At 43.2% G+C, this 18,972-nt stretch overlaps 1 protein-coding gene across 1 annotated transcript in view; it reads right to left on the reverse strand.

Moving 5' to 3' along the window:
• Positions 1-18,972, reverse strand: part of EFCAB7 (EF-hand calcium binding domain 7) — a 333,043-nt gene that overhangs the window by 265,389 nt on the left and 48,682 nt on the right. Inside the window, exons 2-3 of the mRNA XM_069232519.1 lie at positions 9,629-9,816; positions 7,423-7,634 (exon numbers count right to left, since the gene is read on the reverse strand). Of these exons, the coding sequence (XP_069088620.1) occupies positions 7,423-7,634; positions 9,629-9,815 (399 nt within the window). The 5' untranslated portion in view covers position 9,816. The remainder of the gene's footprint in view (positions 1-7,422; positions 7,635-9,628; positions 9,817-18,972) is intronic.

The raw sequence follows: 18,972 nt of genomic DNA on the forward strand, positions 1-18,972 counted from the left end.
CGTCAATACGGGGCATGGGGTAGGCAACAAAATGAGAGAGGTCGTTAACTTGTCTATAGTCCACACAAAACCGGGTACTACCATCCGGTTTGGGAACCAAAACCACCGGGGAGCACCAAAGACTGGAGGAGGATTCATTGATACCAGCTGCCAGCATGGACTGGACTTCTTGTTCTATGATAGCCTTTTTTCCTTCAGGAATACAATATGGTCTTTGCCTGGAGACCTTCTCTACCTTGAGCCGGATGGGGTGTTGCACCAAATCAGTTCTTCCGGGGACCTTAGAAAAGACAGCGTGGTGTTTTGATATTAGACGGGTAAGTTGAAGGCGGTGGGTCTTGTGCAAGGTGGGATTCAACCATGGTTGGGGAGTATCAAGACGGGTGGGGTTACTGAGATCTGGATATGGGATTTCCTCAGCGTGATCATGTGTAATATACCGGACCAATTGTACCTCAGAGGGCTCGTGCCATTTAAAAAAAAGATTAATATGGTATGTCTGTTCTCGTCTATTTCCTTGGGAAATGGCTAACCTATAAGTGGTAGGATTCATTTGGGCGATTACGTCATAAGGTCCCTGCCAGTGGGCTAACAACTTATTGTCGCTACTGGGGAGGAGAACCAGGGCTTTGTCGCCTACAGTCAGGGTACAGACCACGCTTCTAGCATCATATGTCTGCTTCTGTTTCTCCTGCGCTTCTCTCAATGCTGCGTGAGCTTCCTCCCATACTGTATGTAGATTGTCTCGTAACTCTCGAGTATAGGATAAGAGATCTTTTGTTTCTTCCTCTGTGGTTTCCCATTGTTCAACTAACATGTCTAACAGGGTTCGGGGTTGTCTTCCGAATAGCATTTCGAAAGGGCTATGTCCCAGGGAGGATTGGACGTGGGTCCGAATTGCATATAAGACAAGCGGTAATTTATTTTCCCAATCCTTACCGGCTTCCGAAATGCTTTTCCGAAGGAGAGACTTAATGGTCCTGTTGTACCTCTCTACTAGGCAGTCCGTTTGGGGGTGATAAACGGAGGTTCTGATTTGTTTTACCCCGAGTAAGCGACTCACCTCAGACATGAGCTTTGACATAAAAGGGGTCCCCTGGTCCGTGAGAATCTAATTTGGGAATCCCACCCTGGAGAACAACTCGATCATTGCCTGGGCAATGTTTTTTGTGTGCATGCTAGGTATGGGTATCGCTTCTGGATACCGGGTAGCATAATCTACCAATACTAACACATATTACCGGCCCCTTACTGAGGGCGTGAGGGGTCCTATGATATCCATCCCCACCCTGGAAAACGGGGAATCAATTATCGGCAGTGGTTGGAGGGGAACGGGTTTATGCAGGGAGGGATTATACAGCCGACATTTGGGACAGTCCGCACAGTGTTTACGGATCTCCCCAAATACCCCGGGCCAATAAAACCGTCTGAGAACCGCTTCCTCAGTCTTTTCCCTACCTAGGTGTCCTTCACCATTGTCTCCGTGGGCTAGGTTCAACACTTGTTGTCTATGACTGTTAGGGACCACCAGCTGTTCAGGTTTTTCTCCGGTTGCGGAGGGTTTTCTATATAATAAATTGTTACGGATCAGAAAGGTAGGACCTACCCCCTTTTGGTCGGGAGATAATGCTTTTTCCCAGGCGTATTTCAATGAGGGGTCCTCGTGTTGTTTCTGTCGGAACTCGCCGGCTATAGTATATATACTATTGTCTTCTCCTGGCCTATTTCCCTTGTCTGTTCTCTGGGCATACCACTGCCGCTGTTCCCGTTTCTGTTTTCGGCTTAGGATTGCTCGAGGGGGTCTTGGATCGTCTGTATCCGATCCTATAGGAACCTCTTCCCACCAGGACCTCAAGGCGTGTTCACGTCCTGCTGCCTCTAGGAGAGCAGGAAAATCTCCATAATCTATTCCGAGGATTATGTCTTTGCCTAGTCTGAAGAGTACCCCCACTCTTATGGTCTCTATTTTATTCCTCCAATTTAACTGTATGTCGGCCACTGGATAATATCTTTGGTCACCGTGCACACAAGCGATTAAGACCTGGGTGTGTGGGTCTTCTTGCCCGGGTAACACCAGAGGTTGTCGTATAACACTTTGGTTGCATCCTGAGTCTATTAATGCGGTTCTTTCCACCCCATTGACAACCACGGAGAGGGTATACTTGGGGTTTTCTCCTCCCAACCAAAGAACTCTCCCTCTCGTCAAGCCAATTTCCATGGGTTCCTCGTTTTTTTCCTATGTGGGCAATTCCTGGCAATGTGACCCCATTCTGAACAGTGATAACACTGGGGACCTATATTGGGATGACTGGGTGTCGCAACTCCGGCCGGCGGGAACCGTTCTGGGTCATGTAGCAGAGGGGGTCTATGGGGAATATTCTTGGTGGTATTGGTTCGTACCGGAGGGAGGAGTGGTGGTCTACTGGTTGTAGCCCGGAAGTCCGGGCTCTATGATAGGCGCAAGCAAGATCTACTGCTGTTTCATTAGTTAGCCTGGGATGCTGCCAGACCCAGTTGCGTGTGGTGGGGGGCAGGGCGTCTAGGTACTGTTCCAGTACTATGGTATCAAACATGTCCTCCTGTGATTTCTCTGTGGGATGCAACCATCGTCCTGCGGCGTGTTGGGCTCGGTAATACAGTGTCCGGGGATTTTCCTGATGTTGCCACTTCACTTGGCGAAACCGTGTGCGATAGTTTTCAACATCGAGTCCAACCCTTTCCAGGATGGTTTTTTTGAGTTCTTTATACAGCAAGACACCGCCTGGATTGATAGCCTGGTATGTCGTCTGCAGATGGCCTGTAAGAAGAAGGGCGATGTACTGGCCCCCATTTCTCTTCGGGCCAATTGGCCGTGCTGGCCACTCTCTCAAAGTTTGTGAAGAAGGCGTCAGGGTCCTCAGATTCCTGGTAACGCTGTAGCACACTACTTGGCACATTGGGGTGTACTTTTGTATGGGCGATTGTATCGGTGAGTTTGCCAAGGGCCGTCTCGTGTACTAACTGATTATTGGCCATAATTGTCGCCTGGCTCTTCAGAGCCGTTTGTAACGCCTCACGTTCCTCTCTTGCTTCTTTCATCTGCTGCTCCCATACCAGTTGGAGGTGTCGCTGCCCTTCGGCCAGCTGGGCTATCACGTCGGCCAAGGTGGTCTTTTCCTCCATGGTGGTTCTTCAGGATCCCACTTCTGACACCACTTGTGACGCTTTCGGGGTATAATGAATACTCAGGAGTCCGTTATCGTGGACTTATGTGGGTTTTATTCTCAAATAGGCTTGGGATACAGTCTCTGTAACGCCGCGCTCTGACACGGCGTCTCTTTCTGTCCTCGCGGGTGGAACGCGCTACCGATATTCGGAGCGCCGTTCCCCGCGTTTTTTTGACTATGCTTTCTGGGAAGCATATATTTCGCTCCCGGTCGCGCTACACTTACTTGTAGCCTTTTTTCGTCTTTTGTTGTTGGTGGTGGGTTTTTTGTTGGTCCTTTTGCCTGTCTCTATCCATATTGTGTCCATCTAGTCTTCTTCGTGTTTTTGTCCCAGCATGCTCTGTTTCTCTGTTATACTACTTTCTTTTTCCTATACTGGTCTATGGGCTTTTCCCAATCCAAGATGGTGTTACTTCCCTTTCCTGTGATGTCACTTCCCTTTTCTCAGTATATAAGTCAGTCAGTCTTGTTCCTCCTTGCGTTGCAAACACTTCCTTCTGGTTGTGCTGTTCGCTCCTGTTCTTTGTTCCTGCTTTTTGCCTTGGAAGATTTTTGCCTGTTCTTTGTTCCTGCTTTTGCCTTGGGAGATTTTTGCCTGTTCTTTGTTCCTGCTTTTGCCTTGGGATATTTTTGCCTGTTCCTTTTTTCCTGCCTTTTACCCTGGATATTGCCTATTTTTGTTTCCTGTTGTCAAGTCCTGTTTTTTCTTGTTTTCCTTCAGGAGTTCCTGTTAGAGGTTTTTTTTCCCCAGTGTTGGGTTTTTTTCCCTCTGGGACTCCTTCTGGAGGTTACGGTCTGCTTTGGCGTAGCCTGTCAAGCGGCACCGTGGCTACTAGAAGGGGTCGCCCTTATCTGGGAGTATCCAGGACCTGTAGAAGACTTGGTGTATTCGCCAATCCGAAATCCAGAGGTGAGAAGTCCAGCGCAGTACGTGACAGTCTCTCTCTTTCTCTGTTCTCTGTTCCTGGGCTTTTGTTCTGTCCCAGTCTTCTTTCTTCTGGTCTTTACAGGTTTGTTGAAGGGTTTCTCCTTCTCAGTCTTCTCCTTGACTTCTGTCGTCTCACAGGTTCCCCGGGAAAACGCATGCGGAGAGACAGAAAAATACCATGGTAAATACTGTGTGGTTCATCTAATCCCTTTTCCCTGTCTTTCCTTTTCCGTCCTGTCTTTTCAGTTTTCTGCCTTCTCTTCTGACCTAATTCCCCTTCTCTTTTCTTCCTTCATCTGTTATTCGATTGCCTCTGCTTTATCTGTCCCTGTCTCCAGTTCCTGTCGTTCTTTACGGCCTAGGAAGCCTCTTCTTCCTATTCTTCTCCTTTGTCTCTGTTTCCGTACCCCAGTTCTCCTGTCTTTATCATATGTATCAGCTCTTCCCCAAAATAAGTGCTCACTGTCTTGGGCTCCTGTGTATTTTCGCATTTATACCGGTTTGTGGAAAGGTGCCACGGTGTAACGGTGAGCGGTGCAAAACAAAATATAATAGGTGCAAAAAAAAAGATGCCCGATCCCTTCCCCCCCTCCTCCTTTCCCCTTTTCCCTTCTTTCCCCTCCCGCTTCTTTTACTCCACCGGCCCCACACACCTGGTAGAGCCACGCTTCTCCAGAAGCGTGGCGGGAATGAGCGTGTTGTCTCCCCGGGGTTCGTTGCTGTGGCGTCTGAGTTCGTTGACGGGGCTCCATCTGGATCTGCACTTTACCGAGTCCGGCCACCGGTCTCTCACCCTTCTCCAGGTTAGCCTGCTCGTCTTCTCGTCCTCGAGTGTCTTCGGTCCTCCTCAGCCCGTCTTCTTCTCTTCCTTGTTGGAGGTCGGCGTCCTCTAGGTCTCCTCCTCCACTTCCCACGATTGGCCCTCCAATTGCTGGCGCTGCCGTATTTGTCCTCACATTGACCCGCGAAGGAAAGGTATTCAGCCAATCACGGGAAACTAGGTCAGGAGAGTTGGGGATAGCAGGGGCAGAGACAGCACAAGTCCCGTTCCTGTGCGGGCGAGACGCATTCAGCCCGTCACAGTCTCCTAACTGTATAAGATGTGTAACTATAAGAGAAGCCTTCCTACAAATGGTGTGAAGCTCTGCTGAGTTCCAAAAGCTCTGTAATATCACAATTTAGACACTGGTAGGATAAGGTTGAGCACCCTGGTCTTACTTTAGTTTCACGGTTCGTGACTAATTTTACATTATACCACATTTTATTAGTATTTTTGCAAAGCCTGCTTTTAGCATTCGCTTTTACATATTTTATCAGCTGCTACTACTAGAAAGACAAAATTTACGGTGCACATTTAATCAGCCATGCACCACACGTAATCTGTACTCCTTTTTCAAGGACTAGGACTAGGATGATATGCTAATTCGTGTTGCCAGCCCAGGAGCCAGCTTCTATTGCCAGGACACATCACTGCATCAGAACTGCTGGACTGCTGTCCCAACAATGTATAAGTCTTTATATAAACTACACTCAGGCTCCATGGGGATAGAGGGCATTCCAGTCATGACAGCAATGGTTTCCTTTCTACTGAGACCTTCACTGACGCTGGTACTGATATCTCAGCCTCCTGAGGAGATTGCCATCTGCATCACAGGCAGACCCCTGCTATTCGATTCAGGTATGGACTTGGGGAGAATACTGGTCAGGTCAGGCAGAGGGTTACAACCACTGTGTTCTCAGATTTAGACATAGGGCTTTGGCAGAAACATCTGGACTCTCTAGAAACATGCAATATGGTGGGTTTTTTAATCTCTTCGCTCTTGCTCTTATATTGGTTACTGTGCTCCGTTTCATCTGCCTAATTATTGCAGTACATGCCTTTTATACTCAAATGCGATTACTTAAATAAATAAATTAAAATCCACCTTGCATCTTGTGTTTCACTTTGGCGTGCGTGAGTAACTGACAAAAAGGGACACAATCTATTTCCACAACTTCCCTGAGAAGTCAGAGTGTCATGTTGGGGTTGCTGCAATCACATTTTACCCAGACAGGTCTGGGTAAGGCAGTGTGAGCTAGCCAGGAGGTAGACCGACAACTACCAACCAGTGGGGGTTGCACTCAGTCTCCCACTCTCAGTGGTGCTGTCATCCTAAACATGCAGTCCTATCATCAAAACGGGAGCTCTGCAACAGCTCCAAGCAGGTGCTTCTGGGACCAAAGAAGACTTAGAACTGATTAAGGGTAACAAAGCTGTGTTACAGCAAATGCACGAAGGAAAATTTGATATTTACCAAATAGATTCAGTAATTGAGACAGCTGCTTGGAGATGAAGAAACCAATACCTGATATTTAGGATGCCCACACAAACACCAGAGAAAAAGGGAAAAGGAAGGTAATTTTATTTTGTTCCTTAGCTTATGATGGACTGGAATAGGTGCTATAATGAATGAACCGGGACAAGCAAGGGGTCATTTTGTTGCACCTACACTTTATTTTAATTGATCCTTAATATTTGTATTTTAGTCTCCAGCTCTGCCATAAATATTGAACTTATTGTGGTATCTGAGGATGTACTTATTTACTGATTGTATGTGCTTGGCCTGTTGTAAGCCGTTTTAGCTGCCTTTTAAAAGACTTTGATTTTGTCTTTGGCACTTTGTGGTCGTAGGTCGAAAGTGTGTTTGTCTAATTCTACTGTATTACATTGCACCTTGCACTTTATTGGATTTTGACATCAATTGGGTGCACTGACTTCTATTATGATCGATCACTTGACCATGCCGTTTAGAGGACAGATGTTTTTATTAAGCAAACACGTTATATTACGTCATTTTAATGATGCTGCTGTTGTATACTGTGATTATTTTAAATAACCCTAAGCAATAAAGATCTATCTATCTATCTATACTTACTTGATGGAAATGCTATAAAGTGGTTTACAAAAACCCTGATTTTAAAATGAATAATCAGTGTGCTATATTAATAACAATATTCCTAATCCACAGCAAAAAGGTGATCTTTTCTTATAGGGACACACGTGACGTTTCTTGCAACGAAATTCTTATGACCCACCTCTATAACACAAATATAATAACTGCACCCTCCCACTATACTTATAACTAACAGGGACTGGTGAGTCCCAAGATCGGATACACATCTCGCAGGACAAGAGGCATACACCTCCCTATACTGCATGTTTCTGAAGACCCTAGTGGAGCAATTGAAATGAAATAATATTGCACACAAAATATAGACCTAAAAAAGGTGAATTGTATTCATACTCACTGTTGTTAGGATCTTTTGAAGATCAGCATGTGAAATGTACCCTTTGTTATTAACATCAATTTTTTTGAAAGCTTTGAGCAGTTCTGCATTTGTGATTGGTGTTTCATTCTTTAATATCGTGCAAAAATCATCAAAATTCAGCTCTTTTGTTTTTGGCGTCCAGTACTTGCTCAGAGTCCTTCGAGATGGATTTCTTCCTGCCCGCTGAAGCACTACAAAATGAAATATTAACCCAAACATTAATCTGAGGCTCAGTAATTTGCCGTTCCTGCAGACACATTATTTTCTATAGCACGAACATCCTTGAGAACAAAGGAACAATGTTTTTGCTGGATGACATGAATTCAGTAAACACATAAGACTTGAAAACATTCTTAGGGGCCTTGTGTCAGTGTTATTGTATTACAGATGTTGCAAGCATGTTCGTATAAAGAGCTTTCTTATCCATTTTCTACATGTATACAAGTAAAGCTTGAGACCTTTAAAATACTACTGGCCAGAGAACATGCATAATTTGTTGATTATGCCTACTGTCACCTGCTAACCCTTTCTCCTTAATTCAAACGCAGCCTCGTCTAAAGGGATAGTGGAACCTTAAAATAGTCTACCAAGTTTTAGACACAGCAGAACCTTAAAATACAGTCTCCCACGAGTTATAGACACAGCAGAACTTCTCTTACCCACAGCAGGTTCACACACCCTGCTAACAAGTGCCCTCAGAAAAAGGTCTCCGTCCATTACAACCATCAGACATTCAGTAATGGTACAAGAAGATGTCCTCATTATACCAAACTCCCTTAAGGCCTAGAGAAGGTAAGTGACCCAAGACTGTCTAGCATATGACAAACTCACATGCTAGAATTGGGACACAGCACCCTCAATGGATCTGCGGGAAATACACTGTAGAAACTTATGCCAATATTTTGACCCAAATGCCACAGAAATCACCAAAATTGGACTCTGCCATGGCCGACTGTAATCAGTAAGGGGTTAATGACAGCTCTATGCTCCTGAAGAGACAAATTAAACAATTTTATAGCTGTTACCTTACCAGACCAAAACTGCCATAGAACATGCGTACACTCTTACAAAACCCCACCAAGTTACCTATTCATATAAACCAAACCACTCAATGCCAAAGAAGGCAGGCACTCAGTGTATAAAATCATCTGACCCATATGCGGTGACATGCAGGAGGACATTAATATAGTCCATCCCAGAGGGTTCAGACGTCAACTGGGCATCACTCATATAGGGGATGACCGTAATAGAGACCATCCAGGCAGAACTCAGTCTTTGTGCCAGGCATACATGAGTCACAGTGCGGAGGGCCTAACTGCTGTACAAAACACAGGAGGTGTATTAAAATCGTTTCTAATCACCATGAATTCAATATGGGTCCAGCAGAACATATTGTAGCTTCCAACTAATCATAACCTGGGCATGTCCTATCTTTCGCTTATCCTTTCTTCAATCACGCCAGTAAGCAAAATACCAGCATCACCCTGCTCACTTACATATGACACCATAAGTTATCCAACACAGACACACTGCAAGTACAAACCCCTGACACGCAAGCACTCCTCCACGTTGTGGCATGCTTCCCGTTCTATAATGGGGTTTGAATCTCTGGAGAGACCTGTGACAATTTACTGTGTACTCTTCCCAAAATGCCTGCTAATTGTAAAGCAACCTGTAGCAGGAAAAAATGAAGAGGTCACCCTCACGCATATTAAACACCAAAGTTGTTTTAATAAATACTTCACAGTGTTTACTGTGTAACAAAAACAAAATGTCGATATTTAATTTTTGTGCTGTCATGAAGTGGCAGTAGTTGATATGTAGCTACATTAATCCTAATTTCTTATGGTGGTGTACTTGCTGTGGACCAGTTGGGTCCCCAACGTTTTCAGATCACAAGCTATTATCAGTACAAAAAATATTTTAAAAATACAGCGGGATAGGTATTCGGGATGAGCAACAGAAATATATATTGGGTAGAATATTCCCAATTTTTTGACGATATCACTTGGAAAAATGGAATGGTTGTCAGAACTGTGCATCGCTTGTTAATCACTAAAGTGAGAAACAATAAAGTGGTGTCCAACAGCAAAGATTGAAGGAAAACCTCTCTGCAACAGCAAACTGCATGGCGTTTTCTAATATTTGCATGACAAAATGGTTACAATGAAATCTGTTTACAAACCTAAGCAAAGCTGCTCTTTGGTGCTGATGCTGTCCAAGCTGCTTTTAAACACTGTCAGGTAGGCCGCTCGGCAAGTCACATAGAAGTTATCTTCCTCTCTGGACGGGGACTTCTGTGATTCTGGACCCTGAGAACGTGTAAACCTCTTACCGGAGAGGGATGTGTTACTGCCATGGAAGCTGGCCATCCTGTTAAGTACATACACAATTACTTTAGTTCCAATTCAAACAAAAAAATATATATATCTTACTTCATTGTTGTTAACGTTTTTCAAGCACATTTTGTTACCTAGAATGCCTTGAAACTATAGTTCGGTTCAAAAATGTAATTTTTCCATTTTTTTTTTTTTTTTACAGAAATCTTTGTCACTAGCAGCCAGTGGCTAATGTCGTACTACCCTGAACTTCCAGATGTGCCCTGAAAAAGGAAATACCCTCTGTGTGGGTTGGCCTAATGCATGGATATGAGTGGAACGAATGTTAGGATCACATTGACACTACTGTGACTTCGCAAAGTGTAAGTCTGACTGGAACCTGTCCATTACCATGGGCCCACCAAAACATGTTGTGATCCCCTTTTTCTCTGTATTAGTCTGGATTAACTGGGTGGGTGGGATTTTGGGTGATACAGGAACGCCCTTAAATTTTCCCTCTGAGGAAATATGAGGCCAATATGTTATTTTAGAGAAAGTTTCATATTTGCAAGTCATTCTGGGTAAAATAATGGTAGCATCCACATAGGTGACACTGTCCTGGACTCCTGGGATTCTAGTTTTCAGAAATGTCTGAGGATGGTAGGGTTCCTTCGATAGTGTTGGACTCGGGGCCTAAATACAGCAGGTACCCACATCCCCAGAAAAATTTAATTTCAGAGTAAAAATCTTGCAGTCTCCACATTGCATTATGAACCATTCCCTTTTACTGGTGACACACCCACCCACACAAGTGGGGTACTGTTTCTGTTGGGAGAGGAGTGCAAATACAATATATTAGAACATTTGCAATTATCTATTGAATTTCCCTCCGTTTGTGGCTTCTCAATGTAAGTCAGTTTGCAAGAAAGAATACATCTTGAAGAATACCCACTGAAGCATGATAATATTTATAACCCCAAATTCAGAATCATACAAATGCCAACTAATCCTAAACTCTAAATATTGGGCAAATACAAAAAAAATGAAAAGCCTCCTTTGACACCCATTTTTCACTGAACAGATTTAATTTATGAATTGATGCATGGTCAGTACACAATGAACAAGCATTTGCAACGCAATGGGTCTGGCATTTGCTCGAGTTAAAGCAATTAGTGTTGTAAATTCCTAAGTAGACTTTTCTTGACACATAAATTGAAAATGAAAAGAAAAACAGTTGACATAAGCAAGCCGATTCAAAGTGCTATGGCCGCCATGAGTGTGAAGGAGAGACAAAAAAAAAGAAGTTCGCTCGCAGTCATACGTATCAGCAAATGTGCATTTATCCATGTAACAGGTTGAAAGCCAAAGCGGCAACAAAACGGCCCCAAGGAGAGAGAAACGTAAAGCATTTACCAATGATAACAAAGGATTTTTGAAAAGGCAAGCCCATAAACGAATGATAGTGCTGGGTGTGTGGTGGACATGGTTAAAAGCCCACAGATAGATTACAACACGTCAGAGCGCTTGCGCACCTGACCTAAAAATCAGTATGATACACAGCTCCGTTGATGGCACTGGGTATCACATGTTTATGGACAAACAAAAATTACTATGTATCCCTGCAACCAGAAATGTATGCTGGATATAACTGTACTCTACTTTTCTGCATCAGCAATCGGGACAAAAAATTACAAATGAAAACATTGTCACTTAATTTTTTTATTTTTGAATGCTTATCAGGCTTTGAATTCAGAAATTAGTTTTTTATAGGTGTACACAAAGGACAGCTTACTGAAGTAGCAGAATTATGTCTACTTTTCAGAGATGTATAGCTTACCATATTCCCCCTCGTGTTTCACACCTCTTTCCCACACAAATTACAATTATATCAAAACCACATAAATAAGAAACATTGACTAGCACTGAAATTGCAAAAACTGTGGTAAAGGCACTGCAAAGGTTGAAGCCCTTTTTAGAAACAAAAACACACTTGCTTGCACACCAATTGTCTCCAAATAAACCCAATATTTTTATTTCATTTTGGATTTTTCTAAGTTTCCTCCAGGTAAACCCACAAATTCTTGGTGCTTTTAGAATCCCCAACATTTGGGGGGGGCATTTATTTGGTTTGGATATCGTATGGGGAAATAAGTTATGAAGACTGATGCTGTAGATATATGATTTCTTTGGGCATAGTTTGACATATGAATGATAGAGAGGGGGCAGAAATACTATCTGGTGCCTGGGACCCGAAGCCAAGACAGTCCCATGCTCCATCCCATTACTTGTTTTCACTTTTCCCCCTAGTGGTCTTAAGGGCTTTCTGCAGTGGGCATATTAGTGGTAAATGTGTCAATCTTCCTGGGGCACATTAGCGGTTAATGTGTCAATCTGCCCTTTGAAAAAGTAAAAAAACTGCCTGGGGACCAAGGAATTTGGGCTGGGGGGACAAACCATGCCAGAATGGTGCTAACCACCACCACATATCTTTTTTTTTTTTTTTTTAAATACATCTTTGTCTTGGTGGTTCATGGGCTTTCTGACCCGTAAGTTGAACAAACTTGTCTGTTTATCACTCCATCTACATATTCCAGAAAGAGAAGAAATCTACACCCAAAGGATCCCAATCTCCTGTCACTCACCATGGGAAGGGCTCCAATATTCAGGCTCTGGGACCCACCCCTAGATTACGAGAGGGTGACAGACTGTTTGGGCTATAAGGGTGGGAATTGGGGCCTGATGCTAGGAAATTGCCCTTGGCCACCCCCACCTCATTCTTCCATATAAAAACACAAAACCCTGGGCCAAAATTACACACTGGGTGCACTGTCTCTAAGCTCTGTTTGAAATCTGATAGGTTGTACCTTGTATCTATTTGATTACAGGGAAGTGAACCTCTTTGCAGAGGGCTAACTGGCGGTTCCTGAGACCCCTGCACCCACTTACAAAATGGCATCCTCAAGGTGCACCCGTATTAAGCGCCACTTTGTTGTGGCTCAAAGTCACATCACTTCCCGATAGGCCTTTTATCTCTTCGCCTGTCTCTCAAATAAGGGTGCAGTCGTAAAGGCAAAGTTCTTCCATATTTGCAGGGAGCTAAGCCCCCATGCAAATGAGGGAATGCTCCCTTGTGATCGCACCGGTGCAGGTCCAGTTGAAAAAGAATAATACAAGTCAGGACACCCTATAAGTCAAATGTGCTTAATACTAAATACTCAAACAGCTAGAAAAAATAATGCAGTGCAATTGCTGTTTCAACTGACCAGAGTTTCCACCCTTTATCAGCTGCAACATGTAACACTAAAATCTACACATTTGTTTGTTATAGTTATGCAGTGTTTCTGAATACAAGCAAATGGAAGCAAGAACACATGACAGAATGAAACTAACCAACAGTTACTGGTACCAAGATCTTGCGAGAAAGAATGTGAGAGGTACTAGATAATAATACAGAAGGGCCAGATGGACTGACTACTACTTCCTCATATTCTGAATTTTATGACAAGACCGGAGGCTCCTGTAATGCTTACTTTTCTTGCTTTATTTTCAATAGCAGCTGCAGTCAAGAAGAATAACCAATCCCATAAGGGTAGCAGAACAAGCTACTAATGGGAAACAAGAAGAAGAAAGGGCCAATCAGGATGCAATACACAAAGATATACCAATTTTGACTGCAAGCAGCCCTCTTTTCTTGCTGCTCGCAGTCAAGATAAGTATATCTTTTTGCACTCTATATATTTTACAACGTTTAAGATTTATTTTGTTTTTTATGTGTTCATGCGCTCTCCCTTGTTTATCCTATTTCCTTTCCCTTCCCCCTTCTTAATTTCCCTTCGGTCGACACAACCGTTTAGCTTGCACTCACCGCATTTCTTCAGCATTCCATTGCAGACGCCTTACTTACACTCAGGTTTCACTCGCGTTCTGTCAGCTGAATTTAATCGTGTTTTCCTTTTAAACGCGCCGTATTAAAGCTATTTTTAGCTTTTCCCCTGTCTTCACCTCGCGTCTCCCAGCTCTCGGGTGACTTCACCGCCCTTCATTCTAGACCTCCCAGAGGCGTGGCCTTCAATATTTCAGCTGTCTGGTTAGCAGTTACTTCGTGAGTCATATACAACTCCTAATAAACCCTCCCTCTCCAAATGTAACCCCTCTTTTACCAGTTTCTTTCAAGAAAATTGATTTTTCATCATTTTTTACAGAAAATGATGATTCTGAAGAGGCATTTTCAAACAATCTGAATAAATGTATTCAATCCTCTGTGGCAAAGGCAGTTTCTGCCTCTATGTCTAAATTTTCAAAGCAAATTGAAAATACTGTTTCATCCTGTCTGTCACAATCGCAAATGGCCCAGTCTGTGGGGGAAAGCAGAAAGCGCAAATCCTCGGAAGCTTCTATTGCTAAACAGCCAAACGCCTCTTATGCGCTATTGAGCAGTGAGTCCAACTCACACAGAACGGAGGACAAAGTTCCTCACAGGCCTCCTACTGCGGAGGGGAAAAATAATATGGGTTTAAAAAGTAAGACAAAAACAAAACATTTACTCACAACCCATAAGATTGCGATAGACAATATAAAGGACACTGATGATGACATGGACGATATTGAGTCAGATAAAGATCTTGATAAAATCAGTAATTCTGATTTTTGGTTTGGGCCACCACCCAAAAAAGTAAAATCAGCGTCATCTGACCAACTTTCTACCCCCCTCGTAGACGCTGAAGGCAATCCTATGTTTGACCCCAAATTAATCCATCACCCTAACTCCACTGAATGGCTGCCTTCTGATCACGTCGCAGAATATATCACAGCCAAATTACGTCATACTCTAGATAAACAAGTGCGTTCCAAACTCCGTTCTGAAAGCCCTAGGCCCTCTCTTCCTCTACATATTACTTCCACTCCATCCATCGACTCTTCTATGATAACCTTCTTCTCCAAGTTCGGAAAAGATCCACGTAAGGAAGTTGACAGTGCCTGGTCAGTCTGCCAGGACAAAGTCCTCGACCTAGTAGGTCCTTTAGCCCGTATTTTTTATATGGGGGAATCCGCCAAACTGAATAATGATTCTATAGATCCAGAATAACTCTCCCTCTGGATTCAACGAGCCTTCTGTCTTCTTGGCAACGCAAACTCTGCCATGACTCACGAACGTCGAAAAGGATTCCTTCTCAAATTGGACCCTAAACTGGCAAACCTTGCCGCTATAGATCCAGGTCCTAAAGCAGATGGACTTCTATTTGGAGATTCCTTTATTAAGGAACTAAGCAGATATGTCACAACCTTCGCTTCTTCAGACACGGCGCAACAATCTCTTTAAAAAGTGTTTACTGCACAGGTTTTTGCCAGGGCTGGTAGAGGAAGGGGGTCGCTTTACCGGCCGGTATGCCAGACATCAAGGCTACAGAGGCTCCTTTAATTCACATCAACAAGACTCCTGTCTGCAATTCTATCCCCAACGACCCAGAGACTTCAGGGGCAGGAATCAGTGAAACTCCAAATCCTATACTGCCACAGGTAAGCCAATTTTCTGGCCATCTTTTTATAGGGGGTCGTCTAAAACATATCCTCCACAGGTGGAAAGAGATTACTTCAGGCCCTGGGGTTCTCAACACCGTCAAAGGTAACCTAATAGAATTCTACGACACCACCTCTCAATTGTCTCGTCCTCTCCCTCTCAAATTCTCAACAGAAACGTCAACCCTTATCTCCTCCGAAATCCAAGCCCTTCTCCGCAAGCGTGCAATTCAACACGTTCAACCCCATCACTCATGCTTCATAAGCTCCATATTTCTTGTAGTCAGAAAAAAAACTAAAAAATCAGGCCAGTTATAAATCTCAAACAGTTCAATCAATTCGTTCTCTATCGCCATTTCAAAATGGAAACAATTCTGCATCTCCAAGATTCACTACTTTTGAACGACTGGATGGTCCGCCTAGACCTTCAAGATGCGTATCTAACAGTACCCATTCATTACACTCACAGGAAATTTCTTCAGCTCCAATGGCTCCATCAAACCTATCAGTTTACTTGCCTACCTTTCAGTCGTTTCTCAGCTCCTTGGTGCTTCACCAAGTTAATGAAACCAGTTGTAGCCCATCTCAGAGCTCAAAGATTCAGATTAGTAATTTACTTAGACGATATCCTTCTACTGCACCAAAACATCTCCACTCTTCGCTCTCAACTATCTTACACCATTTCTCTCCTCTCAGATCTAGGTTTCATAATCAACAACGAAAAATCTGTTCTCAATCCATCACAAACCACGGAATTCCTAGGATTTCTAGAGAATTCTATTCAAGGAACTCTTCAACTCCCAGACTCAAAAATAAAATCCATCAAATCAGAAATAATCCTCTCTTTACGGCAGACTTTTCTCTCCCTAAGTTCTCTTGCAAGAATTGTAGGTTTTCTTTCTTCCTCGATTCAAGCAAACTTTCCAGGTCCCCTCCATTACCGAGCACTCCAGAGATTAAAGATTCGTCATCTGCGCAAGGGTCTTGCTTATTCAGATTCCATCCTCCTCGATCCCAAATCCCGTACAGAACTTCAATGGTGGCTAGATCACCTGAAAGCCTGGAACGGCAGGATCATCTCTGCATCAGCCCCAGATCTTGTCTTAGAATCTGATGCAAGCCTAACAGGTTGGGGCGCAGGGTGTGGTCAAATGTCAACTGGAGGCACATGGTCACCTCGGGAGTCTTCATTGCACATCAACTGTTTAGAGATGCTTGCAGGCTCCTTTGCAATCAGAAGTTTACCAAGAACAAAGTTCACTGCTCAGTCCTCTTCCGAATGGACAATCTTTCCGCAGTCAAATACATAAACCATCTTGGCGGTACCAAATCCAAACCTCTAGCCGAATTAGCCAAAAACGTCTGGGAATTCTACCTTCACCGAAAAATCTCAGTTCAAGCAGAATACTTACCAGGTTCTCTCAACTCAGTGGCAGACTGGTACTCGCGTCATCTCTCCAACTTCTGCGACCGGAAACTTCATTCTTCTGTTTTCAATCTGATCCATCGCAAATGGATCCCTTTCAAATAGACCTCTTTGCGTCTCGTCTCGTCTCAACTCGCAACTCCCTCATTTCTTCAGTTGGAGACCAGATCCTCAAGCACTAGCTACCGATGCCTTTCTTCAAGAGTGGTCTCACTCAATAAATTATGCATTCCCTCCTTTCATCATGATGAACAGAGTCCTTGCACAAATTCGGCTTCAGAAAGCCACTGTAGTGCTAGTAGTCCCATTTTGGCAGTCCCAAGTTTGGTATCCTCCACTTCTCTAATTAACTATCGACTTCCCTTTCCTTCTCCCCTCTTTCCCATCTCTTCTTCTCAATCCCCAAGGTCTTCCTCATGATCTGATCCTCAACAAATCCTTTCTTCTATCAGCCTGGAAAGTGTTAGGTCTTCTTCATCCTATCCAGGAATTTCACTCGAAGCTTCAACATATTTCAACAACTCCTGGGCCCCAGGTACATCCAAAGCTTACAAATCCGCTTGGGCTATCTGGTCCAGCTGGTGTCTGGGAAAATCTAGTGATCCCTTTTCAGGAGATCTAAGCTTAATAGCTAACTTTCTTGCTTCCCAAGCTAGCTCAGGCAAATCCTACAGGACTATCAACCTGTATCGGTCAGCTATTTCCCTTCATCATCCTTTCATAAACGGTAAACCTGTAGGTGAACATCCTATTATTTGTCACCTTTTAAAGGGAGTAACATTTTCCAATCCTCCTCTTCCTAAATATACTGTTTTAAGGGATGTTAACCTCGTTTTACAAATGTTTCTATCTTGGCAAGATAATGACTTGTTGTCTCTAAAAATGCTTTCTGCTAAGTTAACTATGTTACTATGTCTAGTCTCTATTAAACGTCTTTCTGATGTCAAAGCTCTAGATATTTCTGCTCGCCATTTTACCCCTACAGCCGTTCTTTTCAATGTTTCTAGACATACTAAAACTAATATATCTTCTGTGTTCTATCCTTTTTTTCCCCAATTATCCAAAGCTATGTGTGGGAAACTGTTTAAAAGTATAGGAGCAATAGACTGTTTATCTCAGAACGTCTTCAGCCACCCAACTTTTAATTTCCTTTAGGAAACTCTATAAACCAGTTTCTTCCCCTACTTTGGCTCGTTGGGTCAAATGGATTATGTCACTTGCAGGCACTGACACTTTCAAATTTGGAGCTCATTCTTCTAGAGGAGCTATGGTGTCCAAAGCCTTTTGGGCTGGTTGCCGTTTGGAAGACATTCTGAGATCTGCAGATTGGTCAAATGATTTTACATTTCATACCTTTTATTGTAAACCTGTTACTACTGCAGCTCCATTAGTAATTAATATGCTTTAAACAAGCATAATAGGAGCCTCCGGTCTTGTCATAAAATGTAGATTTTCCAAATAATTTATGATGGAAAGTCTTAATTTTATTAAAGACACGGAGGCGAGTATTATCCCACCGCATTTACTCTAACTTTGTTTTTCTTATTACCCCCCTATAGTCTCTACCAACGCTCCAACGACTACTTCTGGCTAATACACCGGATCCATCTAACATCTCGAAGTTCACCCTTTCCCAATCAACTTTCCAGTTGGATCGTCATCCTCATCACTCCATCAAGAATAGCTCTTCACCTTCTCTGGACTGGCTTCAAGACTTGTTTGCTTTAATCTTGGCGGCCTGTATAATTGCTTGTATATTTCCAATGTTTAAATCCTTCAATTGACTTTCTCGCAGAAGAAAAGAGGGCTGCTTGCAGCCAAGATTGGTATATCTTTATGTGTATTGCGTCCTGATTGGCCCTTTCTTCTTCTTTGTTTCCTATTGGTAGCTTGTTCTGCTACCCTTATGGGATTGGTTATTCTTCTTGACTGCAGCTGCTATTGAAAATAAAGCAAGAAAAGTAAGCATAATACTCGCCTCAGTGTCTTTAATAAAATTAAGACTTTCCATCATTAAATTATTTGGAAAATCTACATTACTTATGTCAATCCTCATAATAAAGCTACACAGTACACAAAATGTGCAACTGTAGACATGAAATTAAATGGATGGGGTGCATTAGAAATGTATGTAACTCTGAATGAACACTAGGAATTTAGTAGTCTTTCAGCTAGTATAAACGCAAGACAGCAATTTCATAATAAATGTAACAGCAGATGTTCAGGCATGCACACATGTAGGTAAAACTTTCTCACATCTTATAGACA

This window comes from Pleurodeles waltl, chromosome 4_2, assembly GCF_031143425.1.
Source record: "Pleurodeles waltl isolate 20211129_DDA chromosome 4_2, aPleWal1.hap1.20221129, whole genome shotgun sequence".
Taxonomy (NCBI): Eukaryota; Metazoa; Chordata; class Amphibia; order Caudata; family Salamandridae; genus Pleurodeles; species Pleurodeles waltl.